The 18,289-nt window shown below is 59.4% G+C and overlaps 3 protein-coding genes across 8 annotated transcripts in view; 1 reads left to right on the top strand and 2 right to left on the bottom strand.

Annotated features, from left to right (window-relative positions):
- Positions 1-5,526: 5,526 nt before the first annotated feature.
- Positions 5,527-6,384, top strand: PERCC1 (proline and glutamate rich with coiled coil 1). The gene has a single exon (XM_036279756.1). It carries the CDS (start codon positions 5,542-5,544, stop codon positions 6,382-6,384), a length of 843 nt encoding a protein of 280 aa, XP_036135649.1. The 5' UTR covers positions 5,527-5,541.
- Positions 6,385-6,832: 448 nt separating this feature from the next.
- Positions 6,833-17,470, bottom strand: CCDC154 (coiled-coil domain containing 154). The gene is made up of 17 exons (XM_036279755.1): positions 17,410-17,470; positions 14,883-15,174; positions 14,613-14,802; positions 14,354-14,400; positions 13,918-14,013; positions 13,356-13,479; positions 11,197-11,298; positions 10,989-11,117; positions 10,788-10,912; positions 10,310-10,436; positions 10,089-10,226; positions 8,991-9,110; positions 8,831-8,907; positions 8,348-8,465; positions 7,927-8,013; positions 7,460-7,641; positions 6,833-7,359 (listed from the first exon to the last, which is right to left on the bottom strand). Exons 1-17 carry the CDS (start codon positions 17,468-17,470, stop codon positions 7,233-7,235), a joined length of 2,142 nt encoding a protein of 713 aa, XP_036135648.1. The 3' UTR covers positions 6,833-7,232.
- CLCN7 (chloride voltage-gated channel 7) overlaps positions 16,175-18,289 on the bottom strand; it is a 34,707-nt gene continuing 32,592 nt past the window's right edge. For 4 of the 6 annotated variants that reach the window (XM_036279271.1, XM_036279270.1, XM_036279272.1 and 1 more), the window contains one exon: positions 16,175-18,120. In XM_036279271.1, coding sequence (XP_036135164.1) covers positions 18,034-18,120 — 87 coding nt within the window. In that variant the 3' untranslated portion in view covers positions 16,175-18,033. The remainder of the gene's footprint in view (positions 18,121-18,289) is intronic. The other 2 variants (XR_004961655.1, XR_004961656.1) reach the window with 2 other exon arrangements.

The following is an 18,289-nucleotide window of genomic DNA, read 5'->3' as shown; positions in this document are numbered from 1 at the left end:
AGGGGTCCTGGAGCTGGGGATGAAAACAAGGGCATGCAGGAAGGAGCAGGCCTGGGGGTGATAGCCATGGGCCCTCCCCTCATGAAGGCCCCGCCCTCAGATTTGGTTCCACTGACAGGGAGGAGCTGAGCATCTTGGCTCCCCTGTAGTTGGGAGGGAGGTCCGGACTCCACAGCTGGGCCACAAGGTCCTGCAGGCCACCCAATCCCACTGTCCAGCGGATGCCCCCAGCTGTGAGTTTCCTTTTGCTGCTAAAACAAAGGAGCACAGGCTGAGTGGTTTAAAACAACACCGATTTATTACCCTGTAGTTGAAAATGAATTTCCCGCCCGGCAGGTGTGGCTCAGTGGTTGAGCGTCGACCCATGCATCAAGAGGTGGCCGGCTCGGTTCCAGGTTGTGGGCCCGATCCCCAGTGGGGGGCGTGCAGGAGGTCCCAATCCATGTTCTCTCTCATCAGTGTTTTTCTCTCTCTCTCTCCCTGTCCCTTCCTCTCTCTCTAAAATCAATAAAGAAAACAAAATTTTTAAAATAAAAAGAAAATGGGTTTCCCTGGCCAAAACTCAAGGTGTCTGCAGGGCCGCGCTCCAGGGGCTCCAGCAGAGAGTCCCTTCTTTCACTTTCCAGATTCCAGAGGCCACTCCATCCCCCGGCTCGTGGCCACCTTCCACCTTCCAAGCCAGCAGTGACCCTGCTCCTGCTGTCACTCTGACCCTCTTGCCTCCCTTTTATAGGGACCCAGTATCATCTCCCATTCACAGTCTTTACCTCAGTCACCCCTGCAGGGTCCCTTTGCCATATGAGGTGACATATCCAAAGTTCCCGGGATTAGGGCCTGGACATCTCTGGGGCCATCATTCAGTCGACCACAGGGGTGGCAGCTCTTGCAGGAGCACCTTCCTTTCCTGCAGTTTGGCCAGAGGAGCTCCTGCCCCCATCAACATGCTGCACACAACCTCCTCTGGTCACACGGGCCAGCCAGGACCTGCTCAAGGGCAGGGCTGCATCTCCTCTTCCTCAGCCCACCGGCCCCCAGGGCCCAGCCCATGCCTGGCCCACAGCAGCTGGAGGCCAGAAGCTTAGCCTGGCACTGGTCTTTGCTGAGCAGCAGCAGGGGCGCTGTGGCTACCGCCCGGGCAGCTGCCTGCGGATGGCCCTGGGCAGCGATTTTCCATCTTTTTCATCTCATGGCACATATAAACTAATTACTAAAATTATGCAGCACAGCAAAAAAAAATTATTTTTTTGCTGACCTGACAAAAAAAATAGCTATAATTTTGACTTATTCATACCAGACGCCTATTGTGTTGACTATTGTCATATTTTTATTTGACAATTTAAACCTTAGATTCTAAGGGAAAAGAGGTCAGTGCCCCTGACTAACGGTCAGGTACTTCATGTTTTAAAAAGTCTTCCAGGCCCTGGCCTGTTTGGCTCAGTGGTTAGAGAGTCGGCCTGCGGTACAGAGAGACCCGGGTTCGGTTCCCGCTAAGGGCACGTACCTCGGTTGCAGTTTGTCCCCGGCCCTGGTTGGTTGTGCGGGTGGCAACCATTCGATGTGTCCCTTTCACATTGATGTTTCTCTCTCTCTCTCCCTCTCACTCTATCTGAACAAAAAATAGAAAAATGTCCTTGGGTGAGGATAAAAATTCTTGCGGGCACTGTGCGATGTGGCTCAGAGGTTAGAGTGTTGGCCTGCAGACCAGAGAGTCCTGGGTTCGGTTCCTGCTAAGGGCACGTACCTCGGTTGCAGTTTGTCCCCGGCCCTGGTTGGGGTGGGGTGGGTGGCAGCCACTCAATGTGTCTCTCTCACATCAATGTTTCTCTCTCTCTCTTCCCCCTTCTTTCCTCCCAATCTATCTGAAGATAAATGCAAAAATGTCCTCGGGTGAGGATAAAAAAAAAAAAAAAGTACCTTTAAAAAAAATTAAAATAAAAAGACTTGCAACCCGGCCGGTGTGGCTCAGTGGTTGAGAATCGACCCATGCATCAAGAGGTCACCGGTTCAATTCCTGGTCAGGACACATGCCCAGGTTGTGGGCTGAATCCCCAGTGGGGGGCATGCAGGAGGCGGCCGATTGATGTTCTCTCTCATGGATGTTTCTGTCTCTCTCTCTTTCCCTTCCTCTCTCTCTCGAATCAGTAAAGAAATATTCTTAAATAATAATAATAAAATAAAAGGCCTTGTGGCACACCAGTTGAAAATCGCTGCCCTAGGGTCCAGGGCAGGTGAGGGCAGAGAGCTCCCTGTGCCAGCAGGAGGCAGGATCAGTACCTGGGCAGAGAGAGAGCCTAGGGGACTCAGCAGTCAGAAGCCACCTGGGACCCCAACCCAAGCTTCCTGCAGATCGTGGCTGAGAGCTGGGCTGTGCTGGGCTAGAGAGAGCCAGCCATGGCTGGAGCAGGGCCACTCCACAGGCAGAACCTGGACAACAGTGTCATCAGACCAGAGTCTCAGAGTCAGTCTCTGGGGGACTGAGGTCCAAACACAGACTGGGCTGGGCGCATGGAACTGATCCTAATCAGAAGCCCCTCACCTGGGGCATGGCCTCACCCCAGGGCATGGTGAAGGCTCAGGAATGACCAATCACGTCCACATCCATAGGGAGGCCTGGCCTGTCACACATCCCTCCTTTCTCCCTGCAGCCTTTCCCTGGGGCCTGCAGTGGCCCCGCCCACCACCCTCTCCCAGGTCCGATCCCAGGCAAAGGACACAGGCAGCTTCAAAGACCCACTCATGGCAGTTTGGCCCGGGCAGGTCCTGTTCTTGGATTGGTACTGAGCACCTTTGTATAGCTCTCCAGATGACTGAGGAATGACTAGAAGCAATCAACAGCCCAGTGGCCCCCATTTGCAGGAAAGGTGTAGATGTCACTGGGTGGGAGAGGCATCATCTCCTCCTGAAGGGGGTGGAGCCTAGAGCTGAAGGGCAAGGACCCAGGGAGGGGTGGAGTGGCATCTGTGACCTCCCATCCCCATGGATGGGTGGCCCCCATGTCAGGGAAGGAGATCAGGTCCATGAGTAACCATGGGGCCCAGGGGCCGGACATATGCCAAGCTGGGAGGGGACTACCCTGTCCTTAGAACCTGGACCATAAGCAGTGGCAGCTTTGGGAGCCACAGCTGATGGGACTCTGGGATCCTCCCAGGCAACACCACAGGGGCTGGTCCAGGGGAGCAAAGCACCCAGTGGTGGCCACAGTGAGGTGGGGGCCGTGGTCACAGAGAGAGGGCCCCTACTGGGCTGAATAGTATATCCAAAACTCGAGTCCACCTGGACTTCAGAAATTGGGCCTGTGCATATATGGTCAAGTTAAGAGGAGTTGAGGCGGGAGTAGGGTGGGCCCTGATCCAGTGATGGTGCCCTTTAAGAAGGAGACGTGGACACAGGCACTGATGGGGACAGCTGAGTGACCACGGAGGCAAAGGATAGCTATAAGCCAAGGAATGCCATGGATTGCCAGCCGGTGACACCAGACCCCAGGAGAGAGGTACAGGACAGATCCCCCCCACCCCGCCACCCAGGAGTCTGGAAGGAACCAGCCCTGAAGACCCTGGATTTTTTTTTTTTTTTAATTGATGTTAGAGAGGAAGGGAGAAAGAGAGAAGCATCCATTTGGTTTTCTACTTATGTATGCATTCATTGGTTGGTTCTTGTATGTGCCACAACTGGGGATTGAACCCTCAGCCTTGGGGTATCGGGACGATGCTCTAACCAACTGATCTACCCAGCCAGGGCCCAAAGAGACCCCGGATTATAGACTTCTGGCCTCCAGACTGTGAGAGAATCCTTTCTGTTGTTTTCAGCACGCTGTTCGCTGTCGTGGTGATTGGTTATGGTGGCCTCAGGACATTGTGCAGCACCACAGGGCAGAGGGGCCAGGCCACCTGGAAGAGTGGGAGATTGCAGGGAGCAGACCCTCTGGGGTCCTTCTTGTGGCTGTAATACATTGGGGAGGTGCAGTGAGGATGCCCTCCAGGCAGGTTCCACAGGTGGGAGGGGGTACCAAGCCCCCCCCCCCGGAAGTTTTGGGAGCCAAAAAAGGAACCAGAGAAGGGAGGTGCCATCTCCGCCTGGACTTGGGCTGGAGGCCTGAGGGGAGGGGCAGGGGTTCCACTGCAGCTCCGGGGTGGTGTGAGGTGGCAGGAGAGGGCTGAGCAGGGGCTCCAGGCCCCCTCCTACTTGAGCCCTCCATCTGCGCCCTGGCTGGTGGTCCCCAGCCTTCCTCCCTTGGCCTTCTCCGGTGCTGGCCAGGAGCCCCGTTCACCCAGAGCGCTGAACAAGCAGGATGTCCTCTAGAGAAGGCTACTCCAGAAGTCAAAATAGCATGAAATTTAATTTTCCGCCTATTTGACAAGGCTTGGTTGGGGCCCCAATCAGCAGCGGAGATAAGGGTCCTCGGCCGGGTGTGAGCCAGCTGGGCGCACAGCAAACACTCTACGGTCCCCAGGCAGGCCGAGGCTCCCCCTTGCTGGGCCCTGGTTGCCGGGCGCTAAAGCAAACGGATTCTATTTGCCCAGTCTGCGATGACAATGCAGTCCCCAAATATTTGCCAGCCTGGCCGGCAGCAGAGCCCGGCTATAAATGCTTGAGCCCAGGTGGAGGTGGGCCTGCCCAGCAGAGCCGCAGCCTCACAGGTAAGAGCAGGGCTGGGCAGCAGGCGGGAGGGTACCGACTGTGGGATCTGGCCTCCTCTCCTTGCCCAGGTGGTCTTAGGGGACCACACACCCCTGGGAGGGGTCACCAGCAGGGCCGGCAGGGCCAGGCCATGTAGGGTGGGGTGGGGTGAGGGGAGGAAGGTACTTGTCTTAGCTCCCTGTGAGTGGCCACCCCCACAGCTGGGGCCACTAGGTGCCCCGCAGGAAAGAGGGGCCCAGCACTGTGGACAAGACTGGGAGCACAGTGTGGCCCACAGGCTGCAGGGAGGAGGGGAGGCCTGTGCTCCCCAGGTCCACCTGACTCTGAATGATGCCGGTGGACGCACCCGGCCCCAGGGAGGTGTTTTCTGACAAGCCAGGAGCCCCTCTCCTTCTCTCTGCATCACCTTCCCTGTCTTTCTTTGGCTCACTCATCTGCTTCCCAGCTGCGGAGGGCAATGCCCAACATGTCCCTGGGTGGGGGGAGTCTCTGGCATTCAGAATCAGTCCCCCAACCGCCCTGTAAGGGGAGACCCTGACAGTCTCCTCCTCAAATCCGCTCCCCATCCTCCCAAGTCTCAGCCAAGAGGCCGCCACAGGTCTTTTTCGCCTCCTGCTGACCTGGGCAAACCCTGGAGCATTGTCTCATTCACCCCTAGCTCCCCTGACAGGGAACAAATGAGCCTGGGATTGCGACCACACTTATTAGAATGAGATAGGATGGGAGAAATGGGGGACAGGAGAGATGGTACTGGCTCTGAAGCCCCCAAAGCTGGGCTCAGCGTGGGCATCTCAGGGATGGCAGGATGCTGCAGGCCCTGACTGATAACCTGTCCCCTCTCCACCTCCCTCCCTAGCAGGCGCCTGCTGCCCCCGCGGCCCCAGAATCTCCAGCGTGGAGGACATGGCCGCAGGCGTGATCCGGCCTCTCTGTGACTTCCAGCTGCCCCTGCCATCCCTTCGGCCCTTCCTGCCCCCAGACCTAGAGCCTCCAGACACTTCTGAGGAGGAGGAAGAAGAGGAAGAGGAGGAGGAAGAGGAGGAGGAGGAAGAGGTGGGGGAGGAAGAAGAGGATCTGGAGGGTAAGGGGCCAGGGGCCCACAGCCCGGCCCCCCAGAGCTCAGGTTGGGCCATAGTTACTCCAGAAGAGGCCCCTCCGTGCCCGAGCAGTCCCGAGATGCCCCTGCAGCTGCTGCGGTTCTCTGAACTCATCAGCGGTGACATCCAGAGGTACTTTGGCCGAAAGGACAGGGGGCAGGACCCAGATGCCTGCGACATCTACGCCGATGGCCACCCGGCCGGCAGCTCAGCCAGGGAGCTCTACTGCGCAGACCTGGCCCGGGGAGGGTCACCCGACAATGACAAAGCTGCTGAGCCTGGGGACCACTCTCACAGGGGTCCCGAGCGGCAGGTGCATGAGACAAGCCTCGGCGGGGAAAGGGCGCAGCCGCTGGGGCCCCTGGCAGAGCTGTTCGACTATGGGCTGAGGCAGTTCCCGGGGCCCAGGGTGTCACCTGGCCACCGGCTGAGGCTGGAGCAGAAGTACGGCCACATCACCCCCATGACCCAGAGGAAGCTGCCCCCCTCCTTCTGGAAGGAGCCGGCACCCAGCCCCCTGGGCCTGCTGCACCCTGGTACGCCCGACTTCAGTGACCTGCTGGCTAGCTGGTCGGTGGAGGCTGGCCCAGAGCCGCCCGGCAGGGGCACCCAGGCCCTGGAGGAGGTGCAGCTGGCTGAGGCCTCGTGAGCAGGCCAGGGTGGGCAGGGCAGCAGGGGCTGTGGCAGCGGGTCTGGAATCTCCTTCTGACTGTCCTGGGAGGGGCTCCAGGACCCTCCAAGGGGGGCGACCACCAGGAGGACAAACCGCTTAGGTGGGTACTTTCCAGGCCCAGGAAGATGGACAAGATTCATCCTGGGACCCTGAACTGCCACCACCAAAGGCCACCAGGACAGGAATGGACAGGGGTTGAAATCCCCACCATCTGACCGGGCCACGCTGGCCTTCAGCCCTTGGAGTTCTGCCCACAGGAAGGGAGGGCAGGGCAGGGGCTGTGGCCACTCGGAGGCTGTGGGCTCAAGAGGCCTACACACTGCCCATCCAGACCAGCCCCGAAGATCCCAAGGAAAACCCTCCCACTGCCCACCCACTGGCTGGTCCCAGGTGGACCCTCCTCAAGGCCCCGAAGCAGGTGGCAGGGCCAGCTACCCAGATGAGCCACGTTTTCCTGGAGAGGCAGGAGGAGAGGGCGCTGCTGAGTGCATGAGCAGTTTGCTCCCTAGATGACGGCAGGAAGAGCTGCTTCTCTGCTGGGCACCTCGCAGGTATGAAGGGCATGGCTGACAGGCACAGGTCTGAAGCTGGGCCGGCCTGGCTGCTGGGGAACCAGCCAGGATCCCAGGCTGCTGTGCCTGCTGGTGGGAAGGCCCAGGAAAACGGCTGGGCCTGGGGATCGGCTGGGCTTGGGCAGGAGAAGGGCATTCGGGAGCCTGGGGATGGACAGGTTTTGAAGATGGATTCTCTTGGTCACTCCCTCCACCTCGGTCTCCTGACCCCGAGGAAATTCCAGGCTCTGACAGATACAGGAGCTGGCATGTTTATTTCTTGGAAAGGGGCAAGACGGTGAGCTGGCGGGCACACTCCTGGCCCAGAGACCTCTCCAAGACTCTTCTTGGCTTCTGCTGGGCCACCTGGTTCATGAGGACCGCCTTCCACTGCAGCCACCTGCTTGGAGACATGACTCATGGCCTGCTGCCCTCGGGGCCTCCCCGGCCCTGAACCTAGACCTGGAGGGGTCTCTAGAAGGCAGTCCCCACCCGTTCACCTCACAGCCTGATATACGCCCCAGCGGTTCATGGGGACCGCCTCGCCAGAGGCCACATCCTTGACAAACTGTCGTCTCTCCAGAGACAGGACCTTCCTGCTGCCCAGCATCAGGGCCCCGGGGGCCTGCTCGCTCCACAGGTGCACCAGGCACTCCTTCAGGGCCGCCATCTCCTCCATGCGCTGAGGACGGAGGCGGGAGGGACTGATGTGGGGGTGCAGGAATGGGACAGCACACAGAATTATCTTCCTCTGGGCAAACCAAAACCTTATCTGCCTGGAAACACTGCTCAGATCAGACATGCAGACAGACAGACGGATGGCAGGGGAGATAGAGGGGTGGGCAGGCTGGGGGGGCGAGGAGGAGCTGGGAGTTAGGATCTGCAGAGAGCAGTCCACCTTCCTGGCCTGGGATTCCTGGAGCCGCAGGGGGAGGGCCTGTCCCGCCAGCCCAGGGTCGCCTCTCACCAGCTTGGTTTCCGAATTAAACTTGAGGTTCTGGATGGTCTTGTTGTCCTGGATGCTGTTTTCCAATTTCATTATTTGGTTCTGAAACTAAATACTGCCCTCCATTCATGGACATGGAAGCAGCCCCCACCCCAATTCCTCAGAGCAGGAACTGACCTCTGACATGCAGGTCCTCACCCCTGGTGGGCTCTGGGGGCACCACTCAGCCAGTGATCAGGTGGGACCCAGCCCATGCTCAGGGCTGCTCCTTTCACCGTGATGGCTGATGCCCCCAGCGTTTGGGTCTCCAACAGGTACCCCAACTTGGAACTTCCAAAGTCTAAGACATGGGGAGTCCCCCGAGAGGACACCTGTGAACCGCCCTGGGGACCCTCCACGGGGGCGCCCCTCTTCCGAGCGTGACAGGCAGTGTGAGAGGTACCGTGGCCAGCTTGCCCTGGATCTCCGCGATCTTGCGCCCAGGGTTGCCCTCCCTGAGCAGCTGCACAGACGACAGCACCGCAGCCAGCTCCTGCCGCAGGGCCCCGACCGCGGACTCTCTGTGAGCACAGGAGGCCAAGGCTGCCAGACGCTGGGGCGGGAAGCGCTCTGGAGGCAGGGGCGGGGTGAGTGGAGGGAGGAGGCCCTGGGCAGAGCCACCCCTCCGGTGGGGACTGAGCAGTCCCCAACATGTAACAGAGGGGAAGACTTGGGGGGCAGATCCATGCAGGCTGCCCTTAAGCAGGGCCAGGCCAGGTCTGGGAGGGGTTAGAGCTGCCACCAGTGCCAGGAGCTTGGGGAGGAACAAGCCTCGTGGGTGCAGCAAGGTGGTTCTGAGTCCACTCCCCGACGTCAGCTCAGTGGAGCTCACTCCCCTGCGGAGGGTCACGGCTCTGCCAGGCTTCTGCCGGGAGCTGAGCCTCACCTGGCTTTGCCCTCAGTGGAGATCTTGAGGTCTGAGTCACTCTTGTGCAGGATGCACCTGTCAGAGACGGCTTCTATCTGGAACAGGGCAGAAGCTGGGTGGGCTGGTGGCGCACGGTGGCACAGCAGGGGAGGGAGGTGTAACCCTGGCCCTCACCCACCTGCCGGGGCAGGCTGTCCACTGTCTCCTGCACCTCCCGCAGGGACGCCTGGGCCTCCTTTCGGCACCAGGCCAGGCCCTCCATCGATCTCCGCTCTGCGCCTTCCCACTCACTCTTTGCCTAGGACACAGACACCCAGTGAGGCCGGAGCCTGGAATGGGAGGGTGGACAGACAGACTGGGCACACCTCTGGCTCCGAGTACATGCACACAGCCCAGACAGCCCAGTCAAGCACACACCAGGCCTGGCTCAGCCCCTCCCACCCTTGCTGCCCACTGGGAGTCAGTTAGGGACAGGGACAGAGAAAAGACAGTCTTCCCACATATGCAAGGGAAGAGATGCCGGGCAGGCCTGGGGGCCTGGCCTCGCAACCCAAGGGTATACGCATGTGTCCACACAGTGCCTGCCATCCGTATCACCAAAAAGGGCAGCAGCCAGTGTCCATCGGCTGACAAGAAGATGAACAAGTTGTGGGCCATCACAGAGTGGAACAGTGCTCAGCCTCGAAAAGGACAACAATGCTACAACCCAGCCACGCTCAGGGAGAAAAGCCAGCCGCAGAAGATCACGCAGCGTGTGATTCCATTTCTATGAAATGTACAGAACAGGCAAATCCACAGAGACAGAGCAGATAGTGGGTGCCAGGGGCTGGGGGGAGGGTGGGGACTGACTGCTAATGAGGACAGGGTCTCCTTTTGGGGTGATGAAAACCTTCTAAAAGTGATGATGGTGATGGTTGTACAACTGAATATATGAAAAAAAATACTGAACTATGCATTTTAAAGGGGTGAATTTTATGGTGGGAGAATTATACTTCAATAAAGCTGTTACCAAAAAAAGGCAGAGGTCACCCTCCTGGCCCCTCCATGGAGCCCCCTGTGTGGTCGGGCCTCTGGGGCCTCTGAGCGTCTCAGCAGCTGACCTTGGGCTGCCATGCTCTGAGCAGGAGGTCTCCAGGGCTCAAGACCACCCTCAGTCTTCCGGGCAGTCACTGGGTGCTCCAGGGACCTGCTGGTCAGGCCTCCATCCTCAGGAAGCCAGAGGGGAGCCGGGACCCCTGCCCAGGCTGCCTTTCCCCGGGCAGCACCGCAGCCGTACCTCGCACAGCCTCTGGGTCAGCGTCTGTTCCTGCAGGTCCAGCCTCCAGCTCAGGGCCAAGAAGTGGTCATTCAGGTCCCTCACCTGTCTGACCAGCTCAGCCACGGACCCCTCTAAGGCCTGGCTCTTCTCTTGGAGCTGTGGGAGGTTGGGCTGGGTGTGGGTACCTGCGCAGAGGGGGGATCCCAGGAGGAGACCTGACCCCGCCCTGCAGCCCTCACCAGCTCCAGGGCGCTGTGCGTCTTCTGCCGGGCCAGCTCGCTGGCCAGCTGCATGGCTTCCAGGTTCTCCTGCAGGTAGGCAGGCAGCTCCCCAGCCTGGCTTTGCTCCAAGTGGCCCTTGATGTCCCTGGGGGTTGGTGCCACTGAGAGAGACTGTCCCTCAGCTGAAGCTGGCCCACCCCTCAGAGCTGGGCCAGGGAGGTGAGCCTGGCTGCTGGTTCCAGAACCTTCTAAGAGACCCAGTGGGGCAGAGGATGGGAGTGTCGTCACAGGGGCCACCAAAACGAGGCTGTGTCCATCGCTGCCATGCTGAGTTCTCCCATGAAGGGCAGGCTGGGGAGGGGGTGGCCATACTGCCCTGGGCACCACTGGGCCCGGAGCTGGGCTCAGGATGCTGGGGTGTGGGGAGAGCGGCCATTTCCATCCGCCCAGCCTGACAGCTCCCGTTCTCTGCCCACTGCCCCATTTGGATACCCACCGGGCCTTCTGCTCGGCCAGCAGGACACGGTTCAGCGACACCTGGTTCTGGCGCACAAACTTAGTCAGCTGGACCACAGCCCTGTCCAGGCCCCGGCACTGCTCCAGGAGGTAGCACTCTTCCTGCTGTGGCGCAGAGGAGGCCCTGAGATCTGTGCCGCCCCTGCCGGGCGCCCAGCTTGTGCTCAGCCTGAGCTCCCACCTTGCACTGTCCCCGCAGGGCCTGTGCGCGCTCCTCGGCCAGCTCCTGGAGATGCTGCCACCTGCTTTCCAGCTCCTCCCGCAGGCTGCTCTCCACCTTCAGCCGTGTGCTCTCGGAGGTTTTCATTCTCTTCGAGAGACCCCATCCACTGCTGTGAGCCAGGTGAGTAGGGGACGCAGCAGAGCCCCACCAACCCACAAGCTCCCACCTTCTCCAGGGCCAGGAAGCTCTTCTGCAGGAAGCCACACAGCTTGGCCTCCCTCTTGAGGAAGCGAAGGCTCATCTCCTCGCCCAGTTTGGTCACCTGGGCCTGTGGAGGGGGGAGCACATGGACACGGTGCGGCCACCACAGTGCTGGGTGCCCTCTTCCCACAGCCGACCCCCAACCCCCATGCCATCTCAGACTTGTTTTCTTGCCCAGCTGTCTCCATCAGAGGGCGCTCTGGGTCCTGTGTCCCTGGCTATCCTGAGCTCCTGCCACACCCTCCTTAGGAAGAAGGGCCAGGAAGGCAGGGGTCACATGACCTCCCAGAGGGCCAGGCATAAGGGCTGTGAAGGGTCTGCAGGGCAAGCTCATGTGGGTCTAGAACACACGTGGTGCCCATAGTAGTGACCACTGGATGCCACTCAGGGAAGAAGGTGTAGCGGCTACCACCAAATCACACCCAGAGCTGGGAGCCTCAGGAAGGGAGGAGGTCAAGTGCATGTGTGAGCACACACATGCATACACGTGCACATGTACACACTCAGGCACACAAGGGCACATATGAACATAGCACACCCATGCACACTCACACACACACTCCTTGCCCTGGTCCAGGCCCAGGTAAGGGCCCTTCCCATCCCTCTCTCCTCCCTGTCAGCTCCCTTCCTGCTGCACCAAGGGTCTTAAGGGTACAGGACACAGAGGAGTCAAGGGCCAGCCTGGCCCTGTCTCCCTGCCTCACACACCCACAGGGCCTGCTCTGGGAGGAGGCACCTTCTCCAAGGCCACAGAGCCCTTGCCAGCCTCCCTGCCCCGTGCAAAGTGACCTGGGGTAGGGCTGGGCAAATGATCTGTAAAGAGCCAGAGAACAGAGGTTTCAGGTTTATGGAACACGGAATCTATATCACAGCTCCTCAGCTCTGCGGTTCCAGTGCAAAAGCAGCTGTGGACGATGGTAAATGAATGGGAATGGCTGTGCGCCGATAAAACTATTTACAAAACCAGGTGCGGGCATAGCGTGTAGACCCAGCCCGAGAGTGGACTTAAGGAAGAGGCAGGCATCCCACCACGTGACTGTCGTGGGAATCCCCCAGGGCCCAGTGCTATTGGAGCTCCTAGCCAGGGGGCGGCCAGCAGCCTCTTGAGGGAACTAAGACACTAACTTCCCAAAAGGCAGCGGGAGGGAAACACCGCCGAAGCTGAGCAGCCGAGCTATGTGGGCAGCAGCTGGGGCCTCCCTGGTGTGCAGCGCAGTCCCTGGTCTCTATTTGCAGAGCTGAAGAGGCTGCCCCATCCCCTGACCCACCTCCTGAGGGGCCCCACACAGGGGGAAACTGCCCCAGCCCGGGAGCACAGGCACTGGGAGGTGCACCTCCAGGAAGGCCATTTCCGCTTTGCGTGAGGGAAGCACCAAGGTTAAAGATGACCGAGGAAGGGGCTTCTGGCTACAATATTCTATTTTTTAAAAATTATTCCTTACCCGAGGATATTTTTTCCATTAGTCTTTTTAGAGAGAGTGGGAGGGAGGGGGTGGAGAGAGAGAGAGAGAGAAAGATTGATGTGAGAAAGACACACCTATTGGTTACCTCCCGCATGACCCAACTGGGGCCGGGGACGAAATGCAACCGAGGTACGAGCCCTTGACCGAAATCGAACCCGTAACTTATTGGTCCATGGGCCGATGCGCTAACCACTGAGCAACACCGGCCAGGGCGACGTTCTATTTCTTGATTTGGGTGCTGGTTACACAGGAAGGGGAGGAGGAGGAGCAGCGGCTGAGATAGCACTAACGACGAAACTTTATGTGATGAAGAAGGTGCTCCTTGGTGCAGCCCCAATCTGCAGCCACTGGCCATGCGTGGTCACTGAGCATTTGAAATTTGGCTCATGTGATGGAGGAACCGAGTTTTAAATTGTCTAAAATATTAGCTAATTTCAATATCCAGAGCCACCTGTGGCTAGTGGCCACTGTATCAGACAGCGGAAGACTTGGGGATCACCCCCTAAGTCTGACCATGTGGAGAGAACTAAAATGGAGGGAGGGAAGACTCTATTAGGGGAAGGACATAGGCTGGGCTGGGAGCGTGGGGATTTATTCCAGATGGATCATGCCCCTGGCAGCCCAGCTGGCTGCCCAAATGCCAGAGCCCTGCCTGGGTTACCTGCAGCCTGGCCACCTCATGGTCTACCCTCTGGCTGGCCTCCTCCTGGCTCCTCTGCAGGGCACCGCAGGCCACCTCCCGGTTCTGCTCCTCCTGCTCCAACTTCCCGGCCAACTTGGCCAACCTGAGGGCACCAACCAAATGTCACAGCAGCCTGGCCAGCCAGAGGGCCTGGCTGAGGAGCCACAGGGAGGCTGGCAGGGCCCTTGAACTTCAAGAGTCCTTCTCAGGTCAAGGCCTACACATGGGGGCCTAGACTGACCTACAGGCCTGCAGAGCAGGAGGTACATAGCTTGCCTGAGTAAACACAAAGAAGCAGGCAAGACGCTGGCTTCCCTGTCCCCAGCTGGGATGGTGAGAGCTGGGCCCTGGTAAGCATGGCCTATGGGAAAGGGGACCCCCAAGCTCAAGTCTTTTTCCCACAGAGGATCCCCAGGGTCCCCATCAATGCACAGCTTGGCACCACGGAGAAGTGAACACCTGCCCTGCTTTGGTGATTCCCACACACAATACACAGCAGATCCAGAACCAGCCCCTGGAGAGGGAGGTGAGAGGTGCCCACCTGAGGCTGGCCTCCTGCTCGGTGCCCTTCCGCTCAGAGTCCTGGAGAGCTTGCTTCCTCCTGATCTGGGTCAGGGCCTCACGGACCTCCACCAACCTGGCACACAGAGTCGCTTCTGCCTGGGGCCTGCCCAGCCCACCCTCCCGGGGGCCAGGAGAAGCCCAGAACAGGCTGGGCAGCCTTCAGGGGCTGGGACCCTGGCCAAGGGCCCCAGCAGCAAGCTTCCAACCCCTTTCTTGGGCCTCTGTAGGCTGCCGAGGCTCACAAGCCCACACCGTTTGAGTTCTGCCATTGGTGTGTACTGCTCACCTGAGCAAGACAACGAATTAGGGAAACAAAACCCTATGGCTGATGCCCTGATAGGTCCAGCACCAGCCACTGCTCTCCCCAAACCCCTTCCCTCCTGCTAAGGACTGTGCCACAAGTGTGGGGATACCTCTTGTCCAGGGCCTTCATCTTGTTCTGGTTCTGGGGGCTGGGGAACTGCAAGGAGGAGGGTGTAGGCTGAGTGCAGGCCTGGGCCCTCCCAGCCAGATCAGCACAGACACAGCCTATGGGGATTCTCTGGGCTCCCAGCCTAGGCAGCCAGAGTTGAGCTGGGCTCAGGCTCCAGGAAGCAGCTGCCCCAGCACTCAGGAATGGGGGAGCCTGGCCTGTGGGTGGGGTGAGCTGCCTCCCAGCAGATGATGGCTCACCTCCAGGCCCTCCTTCTCAGGAGCCCAAGCTGCCTGTTGTACCTCTTGCTTCAGCTTCTTCAGCTCGGAGTCTTGCAGCTGCACACTGGCCTGCACCTGGCGCAGCTCCTGTAGCAGGCTCAGTGTGGCACACTCACAATGCTTCTTGTGTCCCCGAAGGGACGCCACCTCGGCCTGCAAGTCGGCCACCCTGGGCGGGAGCAGGCTGAGTCGGCACACGTGCACAGGGCTGACGTGTGGCTCTCCCACCCTGCTCCACACGGGGCTCACCGTTGCTCCAGCTGCTTCCAGCGCTTGGGGGTGTCCTGCTCTGGGACAGAGGTGGTGGATGCCAGGTGGCTGGACTCATACCTCTCTGAGATCTCCTCCAGACTCAGGGGCTCGACACTGCCCAGCCCTTCCTCCAGGAGGAGCTCCAGGTCCTCCAAGGTGATAGTGCTTAGTTGAGAAGGGGGCGAAGCCCCGGATGAGGGGTTGCTATCGGCCAGCTCTGCAAGGAGGCACCTTCGGGCTCCCCACTTGGCCTTCTGGGCTGACCAGGGATACCGGTTCCCAGATGGAGCTTAGCGTAACAGAGACCTAAAATCAGTGTGACTGTCACTGAGTGTGCCTGCTGAGCTTAGTGGGGCTCATTCTGCTGAGTCACACAGCCCACCCTGCCCAGAGAGCTTGGCTCTCACTGCTGGACCACGGGAAGCTCAGGTGCACACCCCACACCCTCGCCTGAGGACACCCACACTGTGCAGCAGAAATGGGCCAATGCCCTGCCTGGCCAGCTCCAGAGGGAGCCTCCAGGCTGTGAAACAACCTGGGGGTCAGAAAGCAGCTGTCCCCTGTGGTCCACACCCCTATGCAGTCCTCTACCTGGTCTGTCCTCGTGGCTCCGACCCCCGTTGGCACCTGGCTCACCTGATTCAGCTTCACTAGCAGCGTTTTTGGGCTTTGGCCACTACCAAGAGGCCCTGGGCCTAGCACCCCAAGGCTGCCCAGAAGTGGAAACCAGGGTGGTCGGTGGTGAGCAGTGGCTAGAGGCAGGGAAGTCAGATCTGGAAGGCTTCAGGAGCTTGGGGGAACACGTGGGACGTGAAGGGGTGAGCTCCTGTCACATCATACCTCCTTCCAAAACAATACCAAAGCAGGAAGGGCAGTGGGGGCTCTTCTGGAACTTTCTTTTCCTCACCAGAACCTTCTGACTTCCTGGCCCAACTGCCAGTGGAACCTAAGCCAACTCTCCTGTTCCTGCAAGGGCTCCCCAACTGCCTGTTTCTGGAAGGATCCGAGGGGACACCATTCAGCCAGCCAGAGGTTAGGGTCAGACCTCTGGCTTGGCCTGGGCTAGAGGGATGCCAAGGAGCAACTGCTGGCCCTCTGGTAGTTAAACCAAAGCAGGAAGGCTGGGATCCCCTGATGGACTGAATAGACAGTCCTGCACCCAAGAAAACAGAGGCCCTGAAGGACTATCCAAAGAAACAGGGTGATGCCACATGTCTGGGCTGCACCGGTGACATGAACTTTCTCAGAAGCCACAGGAAGAAAGTAGCCAGGTGGAGTGAATTTCAATTGTCCATTTTATTTAACCCAGTTCATCTAAAATATTATTTCAACATGTACTCAATACAAAGTGAGCAAGATGCTGTACTTGCTCTCTCTACACCGAGTCTTCGAAGGCTGGTGAAGGGTGTTCCATGTCTCAGTTCAGGCCAGTGTGGATGGACACTCCAGCCTCTCGCCCCACCCAGGTGTCACCCAGACCTGCCCACTGAGGGCTGGCTGGGGACGTCCCTGTGATAAGAATGCTTGTTAACCTCCCCTCCAGGGGGAGCCACACCACACACCTCATGGCCAAACAGATGAGGTTGGAGACAGACATGCAGAGCAGAGGTGAAGTGCCTCTGGGGAGAACGTCTACCCCCCCCGCCCCCCATCTCTGCAGCTGCCCCAGGAGCAACACTGCTCAGACATTTGAAGAGGATGCTGTGGTGGTGCCAGGGGTCTCCCTCCTGCAGGATGTGTGAGGGCCACAGCTGCACACCTGCAGGTTTCTGGGCCTCTCATCTGTGTCTCCCTCCCAGGGATGTCTACACTGGGGTGTGCCCCCCCGTACCACACACTGAGGAGGGCCTCATCCCAGACACCCCCACCCCATGGCCCTGCAATCCCAGGCTGCTAGACTGTGGTCCATGCTGAGCAGGAGCAGGAACGGGAAGCCGGCTAGGTATAATTATTTTATTTCTTCCATTCAGACCCCCCACATTCAGACCTAATACCCCCACAGAGGACTCACCACCAGGACCGGACCTGCGATTTAAGACCCCACCCCCTTGAAAGAGGCTAAAACCAAGGTGCGATACCCACGAGTTCACCACAAAGGAATCACCTACTCAGAGATGGGCTGGGGACTTGAGAATCACCTTATAAAGGGTCTTATGGGACCAGCCCCACCTGGCCTGAGGGGCAGAGCATCCTTGCCCCAGGCTCACCAGCCCGTCCCAAAGCCCACCTGCCAGGACCAGAACCAGAGCTGCCCCAGGAACATCACCGTGGGCCAGGGGTCCTCAGAGGCCTTTGTCATACCCTCCAGCCCCCATGCTGAGAAGACCCTCCTTCCCAGCCACTGTCCACATGTGGCGATAGCTGTTCATCTGGACTCTAGCTCCGAGGTCTTGGGGTGACAAGCGTGGTTCTCGGCGCTCCTTTGGCCAAGGCTCCATCACAGAGCCCATGGCATCCTGAGTGGGGTTGCAGCCCTGGGGGCACACATGATGAATCTGGGAGAGAAGCCAGCTTCCTGACAGACCCTGCTCCAGGATCTGCTCTCCGGGGCTGTCCTGCTGCCCCAAACCCTTGCCTTTGGGCATCCAGCTGGGCCTTTGTCCAGGTAGGTCCCAGCTGCACAGGCCTATCCCCTCACGGCCACAGACTGAGCCGAGAGAACAAGGCCAAAGGCCTCTGCTGCAGCTCCACGTCCCCCAGGACTCCAGCTGGCAGTGTGCAGGCGGCGTGGTCCTTCTGGGCCAGCACTGAGGGTAACGAGGAGCAGAGAAGCAGGCATGGGGGCCCCGCTCTGGGTGCCTGCAGCACTGAAATCCACAGGGCCCAGCTCGCTCGCTGTCTCACAGACATGTGAACACAGACAGACACACGCACTGAAACACACACATGCACACACAACCTCTCGCGGGCTCTCGGGAAGCGAGCATTTGCACGAACATCTGATCCCTGAAGGTGAAGAAACAGGAGGATGGAGAGTGACATCCAAGGGGCTGAGGCAAGGGGGAGGGTAGAGAACACTGACAAGGCGCCCATGTGATGGTCATGCTCACACACCAGCTGGGCCGTCCCCGAGGTCTGGAGGACAATGGATCTGCTGCTGCCCGAGGAGCGAGGTGAGGACCCCAGGTGAGGTGCCAGGGCCAGGGTCTCACGTCTGGGCCAGTGAAAGCTCCTCTAGGCCCCCCTTCCCAAGCCGGTACCTGGCCAAGTCTTTCCTGGTTACCAGCCCGACCACCTGTGGGAACAAAGCCAGGCCATGGGAATCTAGTAACCCCACCCCACCTCTGTGAAAGCATGTGAGGGAACAGACCCGGAGGGGGGCTTACGGCCAGTCTAGGTCCTGGGCCTTGGAGTCCCCTGCAAAAGCTGAGAGTAACTGTGCAGCTGTGGCCAGGGCAGGCCGG

Source organism: Molossus molossus, unplaced genomic scaffold (assembly GCF_014108415.1).
Source record: "Molossus molossus isolate mMolMol1 unplaced genomic scaffold, mMolMol1.p scaffold_m16_p_3, whole genome shotgun sequence".
NCBI lineage: Eukaryota > Metazoa > Chordata > Mammalia > Chiroptera > Molossidae > Molossus > Molossus molossus.
This window is presented reverse-complemented; position numbering and strand designations above follow the sequence as displayed.

What these genes read in the sequence shown, in the direction of transcription:
- PERCC1 (XM_036279756.1), top strand. Translation starts at nt 5,542, where the DNA reads ATGGCCGCAGGCGTGATCCGGCCTCTCTGTGACTTCCAGCTGCCCCTG.
- CCDC154 (XM_036279755.1), bottom strand. Translation starts at nt 17,470, where the DNA reads ATGCCCAAAGGCAAGGGTTTGGGGCAGCAGGACAGCCCCGGAGAGCAG. An exon ending in AGAGCAGATCCTGGAGCAGG is followed by an intron (nt 15,175 to 17,409) that starts GTCTGTCAGGAA and finishes TGTTACGCTAAG; the next exon opens with CTCCATCTGGGAACCGGTAT. An exon ending in GCTTCCTGGCCCTGGAGAAG is followed by an intron (nt 11,118 to 11,196) that starts GTGGGAGCTTGT and finishes GGTCTCTCGAAG; the next exon opens with AGAATGAAAACCTCCGAGAG.